General features: G+C 42.5%; 1 protein-coding gene across 2 annotated transcripts in view; it reads left to right on the top strand.

The window, feature by feature from the left end:
* LOC124090648 (uncharacterized) overlaps window positions 1-17958 on the top strand; it is a 48355-nt gene extending 30397 nt beyond the window's left edge. The window contains exons 6-8 of one of the 2 annotated variants that reach the window (XM_058578380.1): window positions 746-4809; window positions 7927-7998; window positions 15369-17958. In XM_058578380.1, coding sequence (XP_058434363.1) covers window positions 15463-16821 — 1359 coding nt within the window. In that variant the 5' untranslated portion in view covers window positions 746-4809; window positions 7927-7998; window positions 15369-15462 and the 3' untranslated portion in view covers window positions 16822-17958. The other variant, XM_058578381.1, reaches the window with a different exon arrangement.
* Window positions 17959-18306: the final 348 nt, after the last annotated feature.

An 18306-nucleotide genomic window follows, 5' to 3' on the forward strand; every position in this document is an offset into this window, starting at 1 on the left:
CATGAATTTCTCAGTACCGCCAGACCCTCATGAGAATATTATGCTGTGTACACTTCTACAAGCTGGTTGGATTTCACATCCTTCTGCAGTGTACCACCCAATCTCAAGCAAGGTCTCTGTCTAAGTGTGCTTTGTTGTTCTATGTGACCAAAATTTAGGATTTCCAAATCCAAAGTAGAAACTCACACTTTTCTTTTCCATTCTGTGTGATTTAAAAGATTTAGTTTCCCTTTAATTGCAAAAGAACATGGTGAACAAATATGGAACAAAAAATTTTTTTGTAATCCTTTTATACATTTAAAAATGTTCTACAGTGAAAATATGTTTGGGAATTAGGAAAAAATGTTTTAAAAAGTCTTATCAGGTATAGTGGAAATCGTCGGGCTTTGTGACAATGTGTTTTTGTCATAAATCATACTGAATTTGGGGACTCCCCTTTTGAATTAAGAGCAACTCCCTCATGCAGAAAGTGGAGGTTCTGAAGGACTGAGACGCCCCTTCCCCCGCATGAGCAGGCCCCAAGGAAACTGACCACAGAGCTCGCCCACTTCCCAGGCCTGTCTAGCCCAGACTAACTTAATCTGCACCTGTGTATTTTCTGCCTCTGTTTTTTCCCCCTCTTCAGGCCTAAAAGAGAAGGTGGGGGTCCTTTAGGACCCTGTGGGTGGTGTCAACATTGGGTTTCCTTTTCTCTTGTGTTTTGCTCTGTGTGACTAACCAAAATGCTCTTTGTTCTGTGTTCCAGAGTCAGAGACATCCCTGCCACGCAGCTCACAGATTTATAACTCTGGCCAAAGGTTTCAAGGAGTACAGATTTCTTCAATCCAAAGTTCATCTGTGTGTTCTCAGAAATTAAAACAGTGCATTTCTCCCTGCTGCTTTTTTGCCCCAGGAGCCCAGGAAGCAAGCAGGTGGAGTTCTCCAAGGACGTCTTACAGCTCTGGTGATAATGACTAACTCAAACAGGCTGGCGCTGCCTGGGGACTCTTATGGGCTCTTGCTATCGCTTTCTTTTTTCAAACTCAGATAGTGTCAGCACAGACACAGGCAATCCAGATAGAGGACTGTGTCTGTTACAATGTTTACAAGTTGGTGTCAGTGGAAAGATCATAACCCCAAGATTTGATGAAAACATGCTTCTTGCCCAGACAATTCATGATAATGGTGCAACTGGAAAGTTCTTTTCAGAGAAAGAATGAGTTAGAAAGAAACCAAGAGGGGCGGGCAGGGACAAGTGCTGGCACTAGGTCTTCCCAGACTTGCAACATGAAGGAATATCACAAAATTTCTGATTTCATATCCACGATGTTAAGTAAACTGGAATCTTCAATGGCTTCATTACCCTGTCTTTTCTACCGCTCTTCCCATGAGGACAGGCAACAGGGAAGGTGGGTGAATGTCTTCAGGACCTACAGCTGTCACTGAGTAATTTGCTTCTTAGCACCTTACATAAAAATGCCTGAAAAAAACAGATATCTCTCACCAGGGTGCCCAACAGGAGGAATGTGGTTTGGATATCTGAAGTCCACTTGACAACACTATTTGAAAAGCATTTCACTGGAAGCCAAAAGAATGATGCTAAATCCACTCTAGTGAGCAATTTGGTGTAGAACACCCATTTTGTAGTCCAGCCCCAAACTAGTAGAACACATTGTCACAGTACAGTCTGAGGTACCATAGGGTCATGAGGCAGAGTCCAGGAATGGGGTTGACCTTTGAATTATCTCAACTGGGAAGGAGTCAGTTGGCCTATGGAATACCTGAAAATGAAACGCTGCTCCTCAGAGATGGGAAACTGGCCTACCCACCAAACTGTGATGAGAAATTCTTGATAATGGAAAACCACAGTAATGACAATAAGTCTCAGTTCTTGAGAAGTTCACTGTCTAGTGGGGAAGCTGATAAAAACTAACAACCCTAAAAAATAATAAGTGCTATCATAAGGGTATGTCCAAGAGCTCTCAGAAGTTCCAATCTAGTCAGACAGGGTCAGGGAAGACCACCACTATATCTGGTTATAAAAAATTGAAGTAAAACTGACTTATCCTGTCTTGAAGTTGAAGCTGTCTTCCCAATAAATCACACTCTTCTTAAAACCATTCCAAAGGACTTAGCTCTTCTCATAAAAACTCTAGGTATCTACCTGAATCCTCAGAGAACAGAAGAAGGTTTAGAAATGGCTTAATGCTTAAACACAGATTGGTGTCTTTGTTCTGTAATTTTCATTGTATTTTACGAGTTACAACATGATAATTCATTGTAGGTATACAATTTGTAATTATCAAATTAGGGTAATTAACATTCCCATCTCTTTAAACAATCACCATTTTTGTCGGTAACATCAAACTCCTTTCTTTTAGTTCTTTATAAGATTATTAAAAAATTGTTGTCAACTATAGGGTGTCACTTTTTTTTTTTTTTTTGCCTATGGTTCACTGCCTTGTCTGTTGAATGAATATTTTTCTTTAAGAAGCCAGTTCTTTTCTGCCTTCCAAACTGAGCACCTGCTTGTCTTCATATTTTTCTATGAGATCTCCATCTAACTAAACTTTTCCTTCATGAGATATTATTTCTTCCAGAAGACAAAAGCATAATTGCTTTAAAAAATTTGTTTGGTTTACATTAGGTAAGATTTTACTTCACTTGATGTTGACTGTCTTCCCCTTCCTGCTGTCTACACAGTTCAAGGTCTCCTGAACACCAGTGCTCAAGGGGCCTGAACCTGAGCGTTACAACCAAAAACCTAGGAATTTATTCCCTGGAAAGCTGTCTTGAGTTGAGGAGCTTAGAATTAGAGAATGGGCTCTATCACCTGGTAAACATTAGCATGAAGAGCATAGGCCCTCAAAGTAGACGATATCTCCTAGTACTCTGATGATGTCAGTAGCTTATTTCATTTTATCACCAAATAATTTTCCATTGTTATAAGTCTACCAGGTTTTGTTGATTGGCATCTGGGTCATTCCCACTTTTTGGCTAATATTAATAATGCTGCTACAAACATTTGTGTACAAGTGTTTGTGTGTATATAAATTTTCATTTATGTTTCTGGGTAGACAGCTAGGAGTGAAATTTCTGGGTCATATGGTAATTGTATGTTTACCTCTTAAGAATTGAGAGAAAAGAGACAAAAATGAGAACTCTCTCCAAGAAAATGTTAAAGACTGACAGTAAAAGGAAATCATGATTAGAACTGAAAGGGGCTGTCTCCAGCCAGGCTGGTTTAATTCTGATAATCTGGATATAATCTGAATACAAGGAAGACTTCCTAGACAGTCTTTAGAAAACAAAACTGCAAGTAAACACTCCTTTTAGTCATAGCATCCTAAGATTTTTTTTTCTTATTCAGACAGGAAGGTAGGCATATTTTCTAGTCTTTTAAGTTATTTTTACATGACAGGTCTCTGAAGCATTTAGGGGGAAATGGCATGGATATCACTGCCTACAGTCAAATCTGGATCTTGTAAAGCTATTCTCTCCAATATAACGACCACTAGTTGTATGCAGCTTTTAAAATTCAATTAATTAAAAGAAAATTTAAAATTCCATTCTCAGTTGCACTAGCCATATTTCATGTGCCCAATAAACATATATTTTTTGTGGCTACAGTATTGAACAGTGCAGATGAGAATATTTCCTTTATCATAGCAACTTCTATCAGACAGCATTGTTTTAGGTACCATATTCTGGGTTCACAGCAAGAATAGTGGCAAATATCCCACAATGCATGGGACACTCTTTACAACAATTGACCATTCCCAAATATCAACAGTGTGAAGTTTGAGAAATGCTGTCCTAAAACAATGATGTCCAAGTTGGATCAGCTTTGATCAGAAGATCAAAAGAATCAACTGAACAGGTTTTTAAAACCCATATGCCTCCATCCTACCTCAAAGAGTCTGGTTAAGGAATATGAAGAAAACTTAGGGGTTTGAGTATTCAGAAACTTTCCAAGTGATTTTTATGACTGGCTAGATTCAAGAACTATTGTGGTAAAGTGAACTGACTCTTAGCTCTCAACTCAGAGGAAAATCACCTGGTAAACATTAGCAGCACTCCCAGAATAAGTTAATGACTCCAAGGCCATTACCTCGTCTGTTTAATTTCTCCAATTACCTATCTCTCAATTAATAGGGTCATTAAGCACTTAAGACTTGCATTAATTTCGCTCCTCTCTTTCAATTCTTTCATTCTGCATAAATCTAGTTTGCAAATGATTACATCTTGTTAAATATTGTACCCTCTCTGTTTACAAACAGAGCAAATGACCTGGAAAACGTTTGGCAGCTGTCTTTGTTCATTGGTGTTTAGTGGGAAATAGCTGAGCAAACAGAAACACCAGCCCTGTAGGTGGCATGGCGAAAACAGAGTACAGTCCATTCATTTGTTACCGAAGTAGCTTAAGAGAGGTAAATGGAATTAGTTTTAAATGTCTTGAAGTTGCATACATTAAGGTCAATATACAATTCTCCTCAACTTAAAAGAGTGTTTAAATGAACTAATTTTAGATTCTTTGTTTCTTTCCACTATTACTCTGCAATAAATTTCAAAAAGGGAATATATACCTTACTCTCAAGATACTTACAAGTTACTATTCTATAGTAACAGGAAGGAGAGATACAAGTCCCTATAAGAACATCTATTGAACATTTGAAGAGGAGATAAAAATTTGAGAGGAAGAGATCCTTCTTCTGGGGGAGATCTGGAAATTTTCATGAAGATAGCAGGGTCTTTAGCTTCCTCTTCATTCATCCAGTAAATGCTTGCTGGTGCCAACCTCATGCCAGATCCACCATACCAGGAGCTGGGGTAAGTTGACACAATCCTCTGCTTATGGAATTTGACTTCCTGGAGGCTGTCAGTCAGTTAACAATTATTTATTGTCTACCTACTATGTGCCAAGCTTACAGACAGGCAATTATGATTCAAAATGATAAATGTGAAGCTAGGGGGGAGGACATGGTCCAATTAATTCCTGACTAGGTTTTTATTACATTGATGCTTTTCTAAACACAGACATTTCATTTGCAAGGACAGGATCACAGGGCACTCACTCACTCTTAGCAATAATTAATCATGCTATGGAACTTAACAGCAGGCATTGTCTGGTGGACACTAGTCTTAACTCTGGCCTTCTCTGAGAAACAATAAAGAATCATAACTCAGAATCTACTGACATAATTCTCCACTCATTAGTACCTCTGGAAAAGTTTTCTGATAGATCTAACATGTATTGACTCTTATCTGTAAATCTAGTAGCTATGTCAATGGTGAGATTATCCAGGAATGTAATCACAATATAGTGTACTTTGTTATGTGAAGTTTATAATAATATTGGACTTTAATTGACCTTACATGGCAGGATTTAATCAACACTCAATTTAAATTATGAAACATTTAAAACACATCAAAGTGCAGAAGATAGATACCTACAGATAATATGATGCCTACTCACCATAGTACTAAGGCAGTATTTTGCTATTTTGTCTTTAGCTCTTCATCTCTATCATTTTCTAATGAAATAAAACATTAACAAAATAGTTTAAATCCTCCTTCATGTCCCCAAACAAACCCTATTCTTTAGGCTTCCTTCTTCCCAGAGGAAACTAGTACCTTGAAGTTGGTAAACTGGCATCCAAACTTTCCCCACAACTCTACTTTCTCCTGAAACTGTGATTTGACTTCAACACTTTGTAAACTTCTACATTCTATCATCAGTTCTAAGATGAAGTTCAAACTCCATAATCATCATGTTCTGCCCTCTGTAATCTTTCTCTGCTACTTCTCAGCTCTCTGAACAAGCCTCTCAATTTATCCTGGTGCACAATTGAGCTTATTTTAGTTTTCTAGGCATCCTGTGCTATTTCTCTTGTGCTGCCTTTGGTTTGTATTATCCTGACCTGCATCTATGTCCTCTGTCTTTGCCTGGCCTAATATTCCTCATCCTTAAAGGCTCAATTCAGTCTCAGTCACTTCCTCTAGAAACTTCCAGTCCTAATTTCTGTGCCTTCAATAGTAATAGTGTATTGTTGGAAAAATCGGTTTTGAATATCTGCACTTCTCACCAGGCAGAACTTCTTAAGAAAGTTCCTAATACTTGTTTGCTTTGTATACTCATAGGACCTTACATATTTCTAGGTACATTCATAATTTATACATGTTTGCTACAAGAGTAAATGAAACAATAAATTGGGAGGTAGATTGCAAGAACTCTGAAGGGTCTGAGATTTTAACATATTGGGACTTAACAAGTCAGCTTGCCACTATGTCACAGATACTGACAGAAGCCAGGAGGCTGAAAACTCATTTACAGCAAAAGCAGGAAGTAGGTTGTCAGTGGTTGCATGGGTTCCTTAGCTCCTCCGTGTCATGACACGGGTGTCCTAGACATGCACTGCACACGTGTTGGATGTGTTTCAGGAGAGGGACACTAAGCGGAGGAAATGTCCCTCCTTACAGTAATCTTGATCTAGAAGAAAAGGTTATTACAGTGTTCAAGGTTGCTCACTGCAAACACAACCTTGAGAAATGTCCCAGAGAAGGAATGATCTGGGTCTTGAATTCTTGAAGTAGGACCTGCAGGAGCTTCAGAGGCCCATGGAGTAGTGTTTCCCAGCAGCAGAGAGAACAGCTAGCTGCAGGCACGACTTTCACTGTTATGGTGAACAAAACAACAAGAACAACAACAAAAAACAGACATAAGAACTTTCACATTTTAACTTGCTCAGGGCTAACGTTTCCTTCTGTAACCTCTACCATGGAAACTTACAACAAAAATCTTAAAGACATTGATAAAAGTTAGCCAGGCACAGTGGTGCACATCTGTAATCCCAGCAGCTCAGGAGGCTAAGGCAGGAAGATCACAAGCTCAAAGCCAGCCTCATCAACTTAGTGAGGTTCTAAAAAAACTTAGCGAGATCCTGTCTCAAAATTTAAAAATATATTTATTTTGGGGATGGGGATGTGGCTCAGTGACTAGGTGCCCCTGGGTCTAATCCCTGGTACTGTGCCCCCCCCTCCAAAAAAAAAAAGATTGCAGTAAAAGTTAAAGCATTTAAGAAGTTAGAAAATGTGTAACATGCAGTATGTTTTACAGAAATCCTAGCTAAAAATGTCTAAAATAAAGATTTGGTTCTTAAGACAGACAATAAGGTTCAGAAAATGAGAAAGTTGAGTCAAATGGAACTATTCAATTCTTGACAATGGTGGACACAGATGATTAAAATGATTATAATTAATTGTGAGATTTAAGGTAATGATCTACTGCCAGAGTAGATGTGTATCTGTATTACTAAAAACTTTATTTTCACATATTTGCCAGATGCCCATGGTATCATTTTTGGGGCTACTTATTATTGTACTTCAAGTAAGTTATATATTATATCTAGTTTACCTTGACATTTGTAGAATATGTTGAGAATATCATTTAAAGTACCATCTCTCCTGTTTCATCATCAATAAGAAGACTCAAAATGGGCTGTGTCTTACATTTTTTTGCCTTCTTAAATGTTTTATCTTTTACTGGATACTTCAAGGTCTTCATTATGAGTTTTGGGGTCCCACTATTGCGTGGGTAACATATTAATGACTATTTTGTACTTAAAGTAATCCTTGGTGACAGGGACCAGAGCTCTAATGCACATGTACCAATAACATGTATTATTTATTACATTTCAACTTCCAACTTCTAAAATAATTCTTCCCTACAAAGACCACAGTGACTTTCAAGTGAGATTTTAAGTTCTGATTTAAATTAATCTTTAAAAATGTTTACTTGTGTTTTGTCTTTTTTACCTCTGTTTCCCCACTACTCTCTAAGTCACATAACTCATAGGAAATATTTAACCAATGTCCACTTGACAAAGGTACCAATTTTATAAATCCTGACTGGTGAATAAAATTAACTCACTTTCTATATGTTTTCAGAAAAAGAGTTTGCTTCCTGCGTATGTGGGATCACCATGATGAGAAGATGAACACTTCCATCTCATGCCTGAGGTAATTCATCTGGATGCCATTTATGGTTGGGTTGCTTCCCAAATATTGAAGAAGATATCTAAGGAAGCCCCACCTGTAAAACAAATTGAATGACAACGAAGTGAGGAGAGTGATCAGAGAAAGAGAGAGATGAGGGTGGAACATAAAAGGGCCAGCATAAAAAAACCCCGAATGTTCCAGGGGGAATATTTGTTGGTCTGGGAAGCAACTGCTGAAGCAAAGCACTACAAATGGTGACATGGGAAAGGGCATCGGGATGTGCAGAGGCAAAGAGGAGGCTGGAGGCCAGGGCTGAGGCCATATGGTTTAGACACAGTTGGGAAAGAACTTTCCAGGGGACATGTGCCAGAAAATGACACAAGGGAAGGCAGACTGGAACTTAGGGACAAAGGGACAAAGTTGAGGTGGAAGGCAGTGAGCGTGGAGTTGGTTGCTGACTGAGGGAGGGCTGTGTAGAGAAGGAGATGGAGCTCGGATGGCAGAATGAAGTCTGGTTCTTGTAGAGGGAAAGAACTGGGACTCCCAGTAGAGGATGGGAGGAGAAAATCTGGGTGTGTGGGATGTTTGAGCCTCTGGCTGTCTAGGAAGGAGGCCATGCTGAACCAGGACCAGGACTCTGGAACCAGGAAAGAGATTTCAGTGACACAGAAACAAGTTTTGCCTTTCCATAAACCATGTAAAATTGTCCTGGATACTACATATGGTCATGTGTCTACCACATTATGTGAAATCATGTCAATAATCTTATTTTTAAACAGTCATGGACTAATCTATTATATGGTCCCAAACTCTTTTTGTTAGACCTGTGGAATGTTTCTAGTGTATGTTATTATAATTATGCTGCACTGGTTGTCCACATGGCTAAAATCTTTGCTTGAAGTCAGAATAATTTCCTTAAGAGAAATTACTAGGCGTGTGAGAAGGGCGTGGGGAAGGGGAAGCCAGAACAAAGGGTGGAAACAATGCAGAGACTGCAGAGATGTACTTTTCAATTTGCCCCAATTAACACTCTGCCATAAAGGTATGATGGTATCTGCTTCCCCATGTCTTCATTGCATATGACACATTTCCATCAGTTTTATTTCCCAGTGTTTCCCTCTACCCTCTCCTCCTGCCTTCTCTTATCCCCTTTCTTTACCCTCATGGCCTGTCTTTTATTTTCATGACATCCCTTTTTTCTTTTTACTTTTTTACCCCTAGATTTCACATATAAAGGAAACCATGTAACACTTGTCAAAATTTTTGAATCTGACTTATTTTGCTTAACATGGTGCGCTCAAGTTCCACCCATTTTCCTGCAAATGGCATAATTTCATTCTACTTTATGGCTGGATAAAATTCCATTGTGTATGCAGACCACATTTTCATTACCCATTCATCTGTCAAGGGACACCTTGGCTACTGTGCTGATATTAATTCTTTTGGGTCCATACCAAGGAGTGGTAGAGCTGAATCATAACCCACAAACTCATTAATACTGGACAGTTTTTTGAAAGAAAAATGATGAATTTGAATTGCATGATAAATAGAAAAGGGATCCTCCTTTAAGAAGTGACAGGTCCATTCCAGATACCCAGACATCTAGAGTCAGGGGCATCACTACCTCAGTGCTGCCCTCTGGTGGTACCTAAAAATGACAAAACAAAGTCAAGTCCTAAAGAGACTGAACACTTCAGTGTTAATTTATTTAGGGCTAGAGTTCTAGAAAGTGGGGTGTAAAAAAACAAAGAAAAAATGTCTTTCTCTGAGATATTGGAGGATATGAGAACTACAGAAAGATATTTTTACCCACAGTTAGAGAATGTGACATGTGGTGAGCCGCTTCTGCCGTTTCTGCAGACTATGGTCGCCATTACAAGATGGCGCTGGCTCCGCTGTGGTCTGTGACAAACAACTCCTTATTTGGGAGAGTTGGCGCATGGTTTTTCACCACCCTATGAGAAAGCTCCACGTGGCAGCTTCGCATTGGGGCTTGAGATGCTTTATTAAGGCTGGGAGGGGCATCCGAGAGGGGAGAAGAAGAAATATCAAGGGCCTGAATAAACTGCTGAAAGAAGATTCCTGAGTTGCGTCTTCCTTGCGGGCAAGGGGTCACGACAAGTGGTGCCGAAACCCGGGAACCAGAACTTTCAGCAGTCAGGGGTGGTGCACCGGTTAGTCCCAGGTAAGTGGGATCCGCGACCAAAGCGGGGTTAGTCCCAATAAGTGGGATCCGCGATCAAAGCGGGGTTAGTCCCAGGTAAGTGGGATCCGTGACCAAAGCGGGGCAGCTCCTCTGTAAAGAAAGAGAGAGCATTACATTTTATTGCAGCTGCACTGTGTACTTTTGCTTTTGTTTTCTGTGTTTCTTTTGTTGTGTCATTTCGCTTTTGTTTTTTGTGCTTCTTTTATTGTTGTGTCATGGGTGCCGCATCTTCAAGTCCGCTTCTCCTGGCCCTAGATGGCCTGTTACGTTCCAAGGGCCTGGAAGTGAAACATAGTACTTTACAGAGATTTTTACAGAAGATAGATATCGCTGCACCATGGTTTGCATTTTTGGGCAGCCTTACTGTACCTAGTTGGGATAAATTAGGCAAAGATCTTGACTTTGCTTCTGAGCAGGGCATATTAGAGGGTGGGGTGATACCCCTTTGGAAAATGGTCCGTAGTTGCCTTACAGATGGCAGATGTCAGGAAGCACTTACTAAAGGACAGGAAGTTCTAGAGCAATTACATGAGGAGAAATCGGAGACGGCAGGAAGTGAGGTGCCTCAGGAGGATGGGAGTGTGCGGAGCGTGAAACAGGGGAGGAGACGATTGTATCCAGATCTCAGTGCGCTGCGCACACCCCCATGTGAAAGTGGGTCAGAGGAAGAGGAGGATGAGGAGGAAGAGCTCGGGAGGCTGTCTCGTCAGCTAGAGAGTTTAGCTATAGGAGAAGGGAACAGAAATAAACAGGGGCTCAAGAAAAGCGATCCCCCGGATCCACCGCCGTACGGTGGGGGTGTTTCGGGGAGAGCTTTCCATGCCCAAACATGGAGGGCTGTTAACGCTGAGATGGGTCTTGCTTATCCAGTTTTTCAGGATGACAATAGGGGAAGATTCCATGAACCCTTAGATTTTAAAATTGTGAAGACCCTGGCGGAGTCTGTGCGCACTTATGGGGTGGATGCCGCCTTCACACTAACTCAGGTGGAGAGTCTGTCTAGATACTGCATGACTCCCTCTGATTGGGCTAGCCTTGTTCGGGCTTGTGTTTCCCCGGGTAAATATTTGGACTGGAGAGCATTTATGCTAGAGGGCGCAATAGAGCAGGCCGCCCAAAACCATGCGGCGGGACACCCCCATTGGGACAAGGATATGCTTTTGGGGCAGGGTAGATTTGCAAATCAACAGACAGGATTTCCTCTTGAGGCATATGATCAAATTAACAACATTTGCATTCGGGCATGGAAGTAGCTTCCAAATAGAGGAGAGGTGTCTGGTAATTTGACCAAGATTCTACAAGGCCCTACAGAACCCTTTTCAGATTTTGTAGCAAGAATGGTGGATGCCGCTGGAAAGATTTTTGGGGATCCTGATAGAGCCATGCCCCTTATCAAGCAATTGGTCTTTGAGCAATGCACCAAGGAATGTAAAGCGGCAATCACGCCTTATAAAAATAAGGGCATAGAAGCATGGATGAAAGTGTGTAGAGAGATTGGAGGACCTTTAACTAATGCAGGTCTTGCAGCTGCTGTCCTTCGGATTGCAAAAAGGGGGCAGTCCTGGTGCTGGAACATGCTTCCATTGTGGTCAACCCGGTCATTTCAGACGTGAATGTCCCAAAAAAGACAATTTTACTGGACCTCCTCACGGTGGCCCTTCCAATGGCCTTCGTCAACCAGGGCTGTGTCCAAAATGTAAAAAGGGGAAGCATTGGGCAAAAGAGTGTAGATCAGTGAGGGACATCCATGGACAGCCTATTTCAGCTGGGCAAAAAAACGGCCAAAGGGGCCCCCGACCCCAGGGCCCACAAATATATGGGGCATTGGAGAATGTCACACCCGAACCCGAGACATGGCCATCTCTGCGCCATCCCATGAGACGCGGAGAGCCACTACAGGTGCCGCGGGATTGGACCTCTGTTCCACCTCCAGACTCGTATTAACACCTAAGATGGGAGTCCAATTGGTGGAAACTGAGTTCAAAGGGCCTTTACCACCTGGCACTGTAGGTTTGTTAATTGGACGTGCATCCTCTATTTTACAAGGTCTTCATGTCTTTCCCGGAGTCATTAGCCCTGATACTGTAGGGGCAGTAAAGGTTATGGTGGAGGCTCCAAGGGGCATTGTGTCTATCTCCCCAGGGGATCGGATTGCTCAATTACTAATTTTGCCTAGCTTACATAATCACTTCCCTGCTGACTCAAGGTCACGGACGGGAAGTGAGATTGGTACCACCGGAGGGAATTGTGCCTATTTGTCACTAGATATGAGCAATCGCCCCACTTTGGAATTAAGCATAGAAGGTAAATCTATTGTGGGATTGCTGGATACAGGAGCAGACCGTAGTATCATAGCCCTTAAGGACTGGTCTAAGGGATGGCCAGTGCAGACTTCTGATCAATCCCTGAGAGGACTTGGATATGCCCAAGCCCCTCAAATCAGCTGTAGACATCTATCTTGGAAGGACCCGGAAGGACACAATGGCACCTTTCAGCCTTATGTACTTGATTTACCTATCTCTTTATGGGGCCGTGATCTGATGAAAGACATGGGGTTCACTCTTAGTAATGACTATTCCCCAGTGTCTCAACAAATTATGCAAAATATGGGGTATAGGCCAGGTCTAGGACTAGGAAAACACCTACAGGGGCATAGGCATCCTGTGCAAGGTCATCAACAGCTTAACAGATTTGGTCTGGGTTTTTCCTAGGGGCCACTGGGGCTCAAATACCCATAACATGGCTCACCGAGGAGCCTGTTTGGGTGCCTCAGTGGCCTCTTCCCTCGGTTAAATTGGCAGCAGCCCATGATCTAGTCAAAGAACAACTTGACTTGGGTCACATCCAACCTTCTACTTCTCCATGGAATACTCCCATATTTGTTATTAAGAAAAAATCAGGAAAGTGGCGCCTACTGCATGATCTACGAGCAGTTAATGCTCAAATGCAACTTATGGGGCCCATTCAAAGAGGGCTGCCTCTGCTCTCCTCTGTTCCTCAGGGCTGGCATATTATTGCTATTGACATTAAAGACTGTTTCTTTTCTATTCCTTTGCATCCTAAAGACTCACAGCGTTTTGCCTTCACCCTTCCCTCGTGTAACCACGAGGAACCAGATCAAAGGTTTGAGTGGGTAGTGTTGCCGCAGGGAATGGCTAATAGTCCCACGATGTGCCAGATGTATGTGGGGAAGGCACTCGCACCTCTCAGACATAAGTATTCCTCCATCAAGATCATTCATTATATGGATGATGTGTTATTGGCCGCTAAGTTAGAGCAGACAGTTAATGAGGCCTATAAAGAATTAGTAAAGCTGTTAGCTCAATATGGGCTACATATCGCACCTGAAAAGGTTCAAACGGGGAATTCTATTGAGTATTTGGGAGCGATAATTGGGTATGACAAATTAAAACCACAAAAAATCACCATAAGAACTCAGGATCTCCAAACTCTAAATGATTTTCAAAAACTGCTGGGAGATATTAATTGGATAAAGGGATATTTGCATATTCCTAATGGTGTGCTCCAGCCTTTGTATGCTACCCTTAAGGGTGATCCAGATCTTGCTTCTCCTCGTAGCCTCACCAAAGAGGCTAGAGCGGCCCTTATAACAGTAGAAGAAGCTATATAACATGCTACTCTATGCAGGCTCCAGAGTGATAAACCTTTCCAGTTATGTGTGCTTGCCACTATGCGGCAGCCTACTGGAGTACTGTGGCAAGATGGGCCTTTAATATGGATCCACCCACATGTATCCCCAGGAAAATCCTTAGAATTCTATCCTGATGCTGTTGCAGCGTTAGCACTTAAAGGGATTCAACAAAGCATTCAATTTTTCGGACAATCACCTTCTTCTCTTATTATACCCTATACTAAAGCTCAACTTAATGTTTTGTGTGCTACTCTAGACAACTGGGCTATTCTATGTTGCTCGTTTCAAGGGGATATTGATAATCATTACCCTTCCCATCCATTACTCCATTTTGTTAAAGAACATCCCATCATTTTCCCTAAGGTAACTTCACCCAATCCAATTCCGGGGGCTGTTAATATTTTTACTGATGGTTCCAAGTCTGGAATGGGAGCTTATGTAATTAATGATTCTCCCCCTGTTCAGCATCAATTTGCTCCTGGAAATCCACAATGGGTGGAACTGCAAATTGTTATTGAGGTTTTTAAACAGTGTTCTTTTCCTTTTAATCTTATTTCGGACTCCATCTATGTGGTACAAGCACTAAAAGTCCTGGAGGCCGTGGGAGCTATTAGTAATGCCCATAATGTATCTGCTTACTTTAATCAGCTTCAACAGCTTATCTGTAGCCGCACTGCTCCTTTTTATCCAATGCACATCCGGGCTCACACCTCTCTTCCTGGTCCATTATCACAGGGTAATGCCTGTGCGGACTCAGCCACTAGAGGTCAGTTGATATGCTTGGCTTCCTCCTTAAAGGGGGCTAAATTATTTCACCAGAATTTCCATGTTAATGCTTTAACGCTGCGCAGGCGTTTTTCCATTTCAAGAGCGGATGCTCGTCAGATAGTATTACAATGTCCCCATTGTGTCACATTTCTTCATCCCCCTAATTATGGAGTGAACCCACGGGGATTGAAGCCATTGGTTGTCTGGCAAATGGATGTGACACACATACCTGACTTTGGTAACCTCAAGTATGTGCATGTTTCTGTTGATACGTGCTCTGGAGTTATTCATGCTTCTGCTTTATCGGGAGAAAAGGCACGTAATGTTATTACTCATTGCCTAGAAGCATGGGCAGCATGGGGTGCTCCTGCATCCCTTAAGACTGATAATGGACCTGCTTATACTGGCAGACAATTTACATCCTTTTGTTCTACCATGGGAGTGCAACTTACTCATGGTCTGCCTTACAATTCTCAAGGACAAGGCATTGTTGAGCGTGCTCATCGCACGTTAAAGGAAACTTTACAAAAACAAAAAGGGGGAATAGGAGCTGAACACACTCCTAAAGAACGCCTGTCCTTAGCTCTCTTTACCATTAATTTTTTGAATTTGGATATTCATGGTCGCTCTGTGGCCGATAGACATGTGTCCCCTCAGCCCTCTGTGATTGGCTATGTTAAGTGGAAGGATGCTCTTACAGGCCAATGGAACGGCCCCGACCCCATGCTGACATGGGCGCGAGGATCTGTATGTGTTTTTCCCCAGGATCGCAAGGAACCGTTGTGGGTCCCTGAACGCCTGACAAGAAGAGTCTTGACATCAACCGACCAGCAACAAGAGATACCACAGCAATCCCGTGATGAGGATCTTCACTCTGCTACGTGCTCTGGTTCTGGTGCTAGTGCCGATGGCACAGACGACACCAATGCAGTGGTGGGCAGTGGCACGGGCTTGGCCAATGCCGATGCCGGTTCATGGTAATTCTAGTGTCCTCCCCACTCTTTTCTCTACCTCATGTGAGATGTCTGCTCCCTGTGCCTCTCCTAGAGGGGACATGGAGAGCATTTTTAATCAATCTCAAGTTAATCTCACAGGAGTTTTTTGTTTCAGCCTTGGAAACGCTAATTGCATCAGCCTTAAGACCAAAAATTTGACTAACTGGGAGGACCCATTGCGGTCCAGTCAGGTCTCAGGGAGCATTATCAGTGCCGCACTGAGCCAAGTAGTTTCGGGGAAGCAATCAGGCTCAGGGACCCCCACAAATAGCTCTGCTTTAAACATAACTACCTTGGCTATTATCTCCAAGGTACTAATCCCAGTGCCTCCTTCTTCTAATAGTACTTACAATGCCACTCATTTCAAGGCCTCCCCTTACTGTACCCCTAATCTTGGTTTCCCCCCAACATTTACGCCTTGTCAGGATCATTCTTGGGAGAAACATCAAGTTGCTAAAGGTTTCTCCCTTTCCCCCTCTCTTAAGAGGCATGTTTATAACTTTAACAACAGTGCCAACTCCTCTACAGGAGTAGGTTGGTCCTGGTTTCAATGGCTGATTTCCAATGAGAAGGGGGCTTCAGCCGATATTTCTGCATTGGCTCAATTGCTGGGAGCCAAAAGCTGGCTGGCTAATGTTTCTGGCACTGTTAGGGAGAGTGAACGAGGTAATAGACTTACATCTGTTTCGTTCAACTCTCTGCTATATAATGCCACATTGCCCCCTGCAGTGGTCTGTGTCCAATCCCCGTTCTTGCTCCTTTTGGCTAATGACACCTCGTCGGGGATGCTGGATTGTTCTAATGTTACCTGTCTCTTATCTGAGTGTTGGAATGGTTCTTGGACTGTAGCAGTGGTTATGAAAATTCCAACTTTTGTCCCAATCCCAGTCACTGCGGACCCAGATAAATTCCCCATTGTTGAGCTACTTAGAGTCCGCAGGGATTTTGGAATTATGGCAGCTATAGTGACAGCTGTGGCAGTGTCTGCTGCTGCAGCGGTTACGGCCGGAGTGGCCATGGCCAGTCAAGTACAAACTGCTGCCACCATTAATCAAGTTGTTCAACAAACTTCCACCATACTTGAATCCCAAAATACAATTAATCAACATATTTTGTCAGGGATTTTAGCTGCCAACCAAAGAATAGATTTACTCCAAGCTCAGGTAGAAGAATTGGCTGACTTGGTGCTTTTGGGTTGTCAACACGTGCACATTTATGCATAACCTCTGTCAGATTTAATGATTCCAGGAATGCCTCCTGCATCATTGGCGAATATTTGGCCGGAAATTGGTCCATGGCAGCGGAAGACATGATCCAGTCTCAACTAACCCAGATAGCTGTCTTGAACAGTACTCGTGTCGATCCCGTGACTTTGGGTCAATTCACCGATTGGATATCTTCTGCTTTTTCCTTCTTCAAAGAGTGGGTGGGGGTAGGCATTTTTGGTGCAATGTGTTGCTTCGGTATGTTCCTCTGTTTGTGGTTTCTCTGTTGCCTTAAGGCCCGCAGTGCTCACGATAAGGCTATGATCATACAAGCTCTTGCGGCTTTAGAAAATGGCAACTCACCTCAAGTCTGGCTTGCGCATCTTAAACAGTAAACCTTTGTCATGGTCGTTACACCCCAAGTTATTATAACATTGCACTGGGATCGACATGACTTTCCTTGTTATTCTCTTAGTGTTGGAAAGCCCTTGCACTCTGCCGGTCTTACTGCCATTGCACGCAGATGGGTTTCCACACTAGTGCTTTTCTATCGCCTTAAAGTCCGTGCCTTTCTTTCAGGGTGCTGTCAACTTGTTTGTCGTTATAAACAGCCACAGTTCAGCCTCAGCTATCCCCCTTCGTCCACCATCGTCACGATACAGGATGCGAGGCAAGGCACTGCACTTGAGTGATCCTTGACGTGGACCTCAAGGAGAGCATGTCCTATTGCATGCGGGTTAGACGCGTCCACGCCCCGCCCCACGAAAAAAGGCGTCGGCTGATATGGCCTCAGATCTGGGGAAGGGCCCTCCTTAGGACTGAGCCATACTATGCAGCCACTTCTGCACAGTGGGATAGGACCTCTACTCTCGCCTGTATTGTTTTAAGAAAACAGAAAGGGGGAACTGTGGTGAGCCGCTTCTGCCGTTTCTGCAGACTATGGTCGCCATTACAAGATGGCGCTGGCTCCGCTGTGGTCTGTGACAAACAACTGCTTATTTGGGAGAGTTGGCGCATGGTTTTTCACCACCCTATGAGAAAGCTCCACGTGGCAGCTTCGCATTGGGGCTTGAGATGCTTTATTAAGGCTGGGAGGGGCATCCGAGAGGGGAGAAGAAGAAATATCAAGGGCCTGAATAAACTGCTGAAAGAAGATTCCTGAGTTGCGTCTTCCTTGCGGGCAAGGGGTCGCGACAGTGACATGATGTGAACATGCATTCAGAGATGATTTCTAAAAAAGAGTGATATCAAAAGAAAATTAATGTTTCAATGGCAGACTCTGAAGAGAAATCACATACTATGAGACTGACTCTATTTTGCTTAATGAAATTGGTTTCTCCAACCAGACAATGAAGACAAGGAGGCACAAAGAGATTAATGAACTTGTCCAGAATCACAGTGTTGTCTTCTAAGGTAATTGTTTCACTACTGCAAATAACACACAAATAACACACGTGACAGTGGTTATGTATTCTGTGTCTTAGACTAGTTTGGCAAAGTAGG

This window comes from Marmota monax, unplaced genomic scaffold, assembly GCF_021218885.2.
Source record: "Marmota monax isolate L192 unplaced genomic scaffold, Marmota_monax_Labrador192_F-V1.1 WCK01_AAM20220418_F8-fsc00010, whole genome shotgun sequence".
Taxonomy (NCBI): domain Eukaryota; kingdom Metazoa; phylum Chordata; class Mammalia; order Rodentia; family Sciuridae; genus Marmota; species Marmota monax.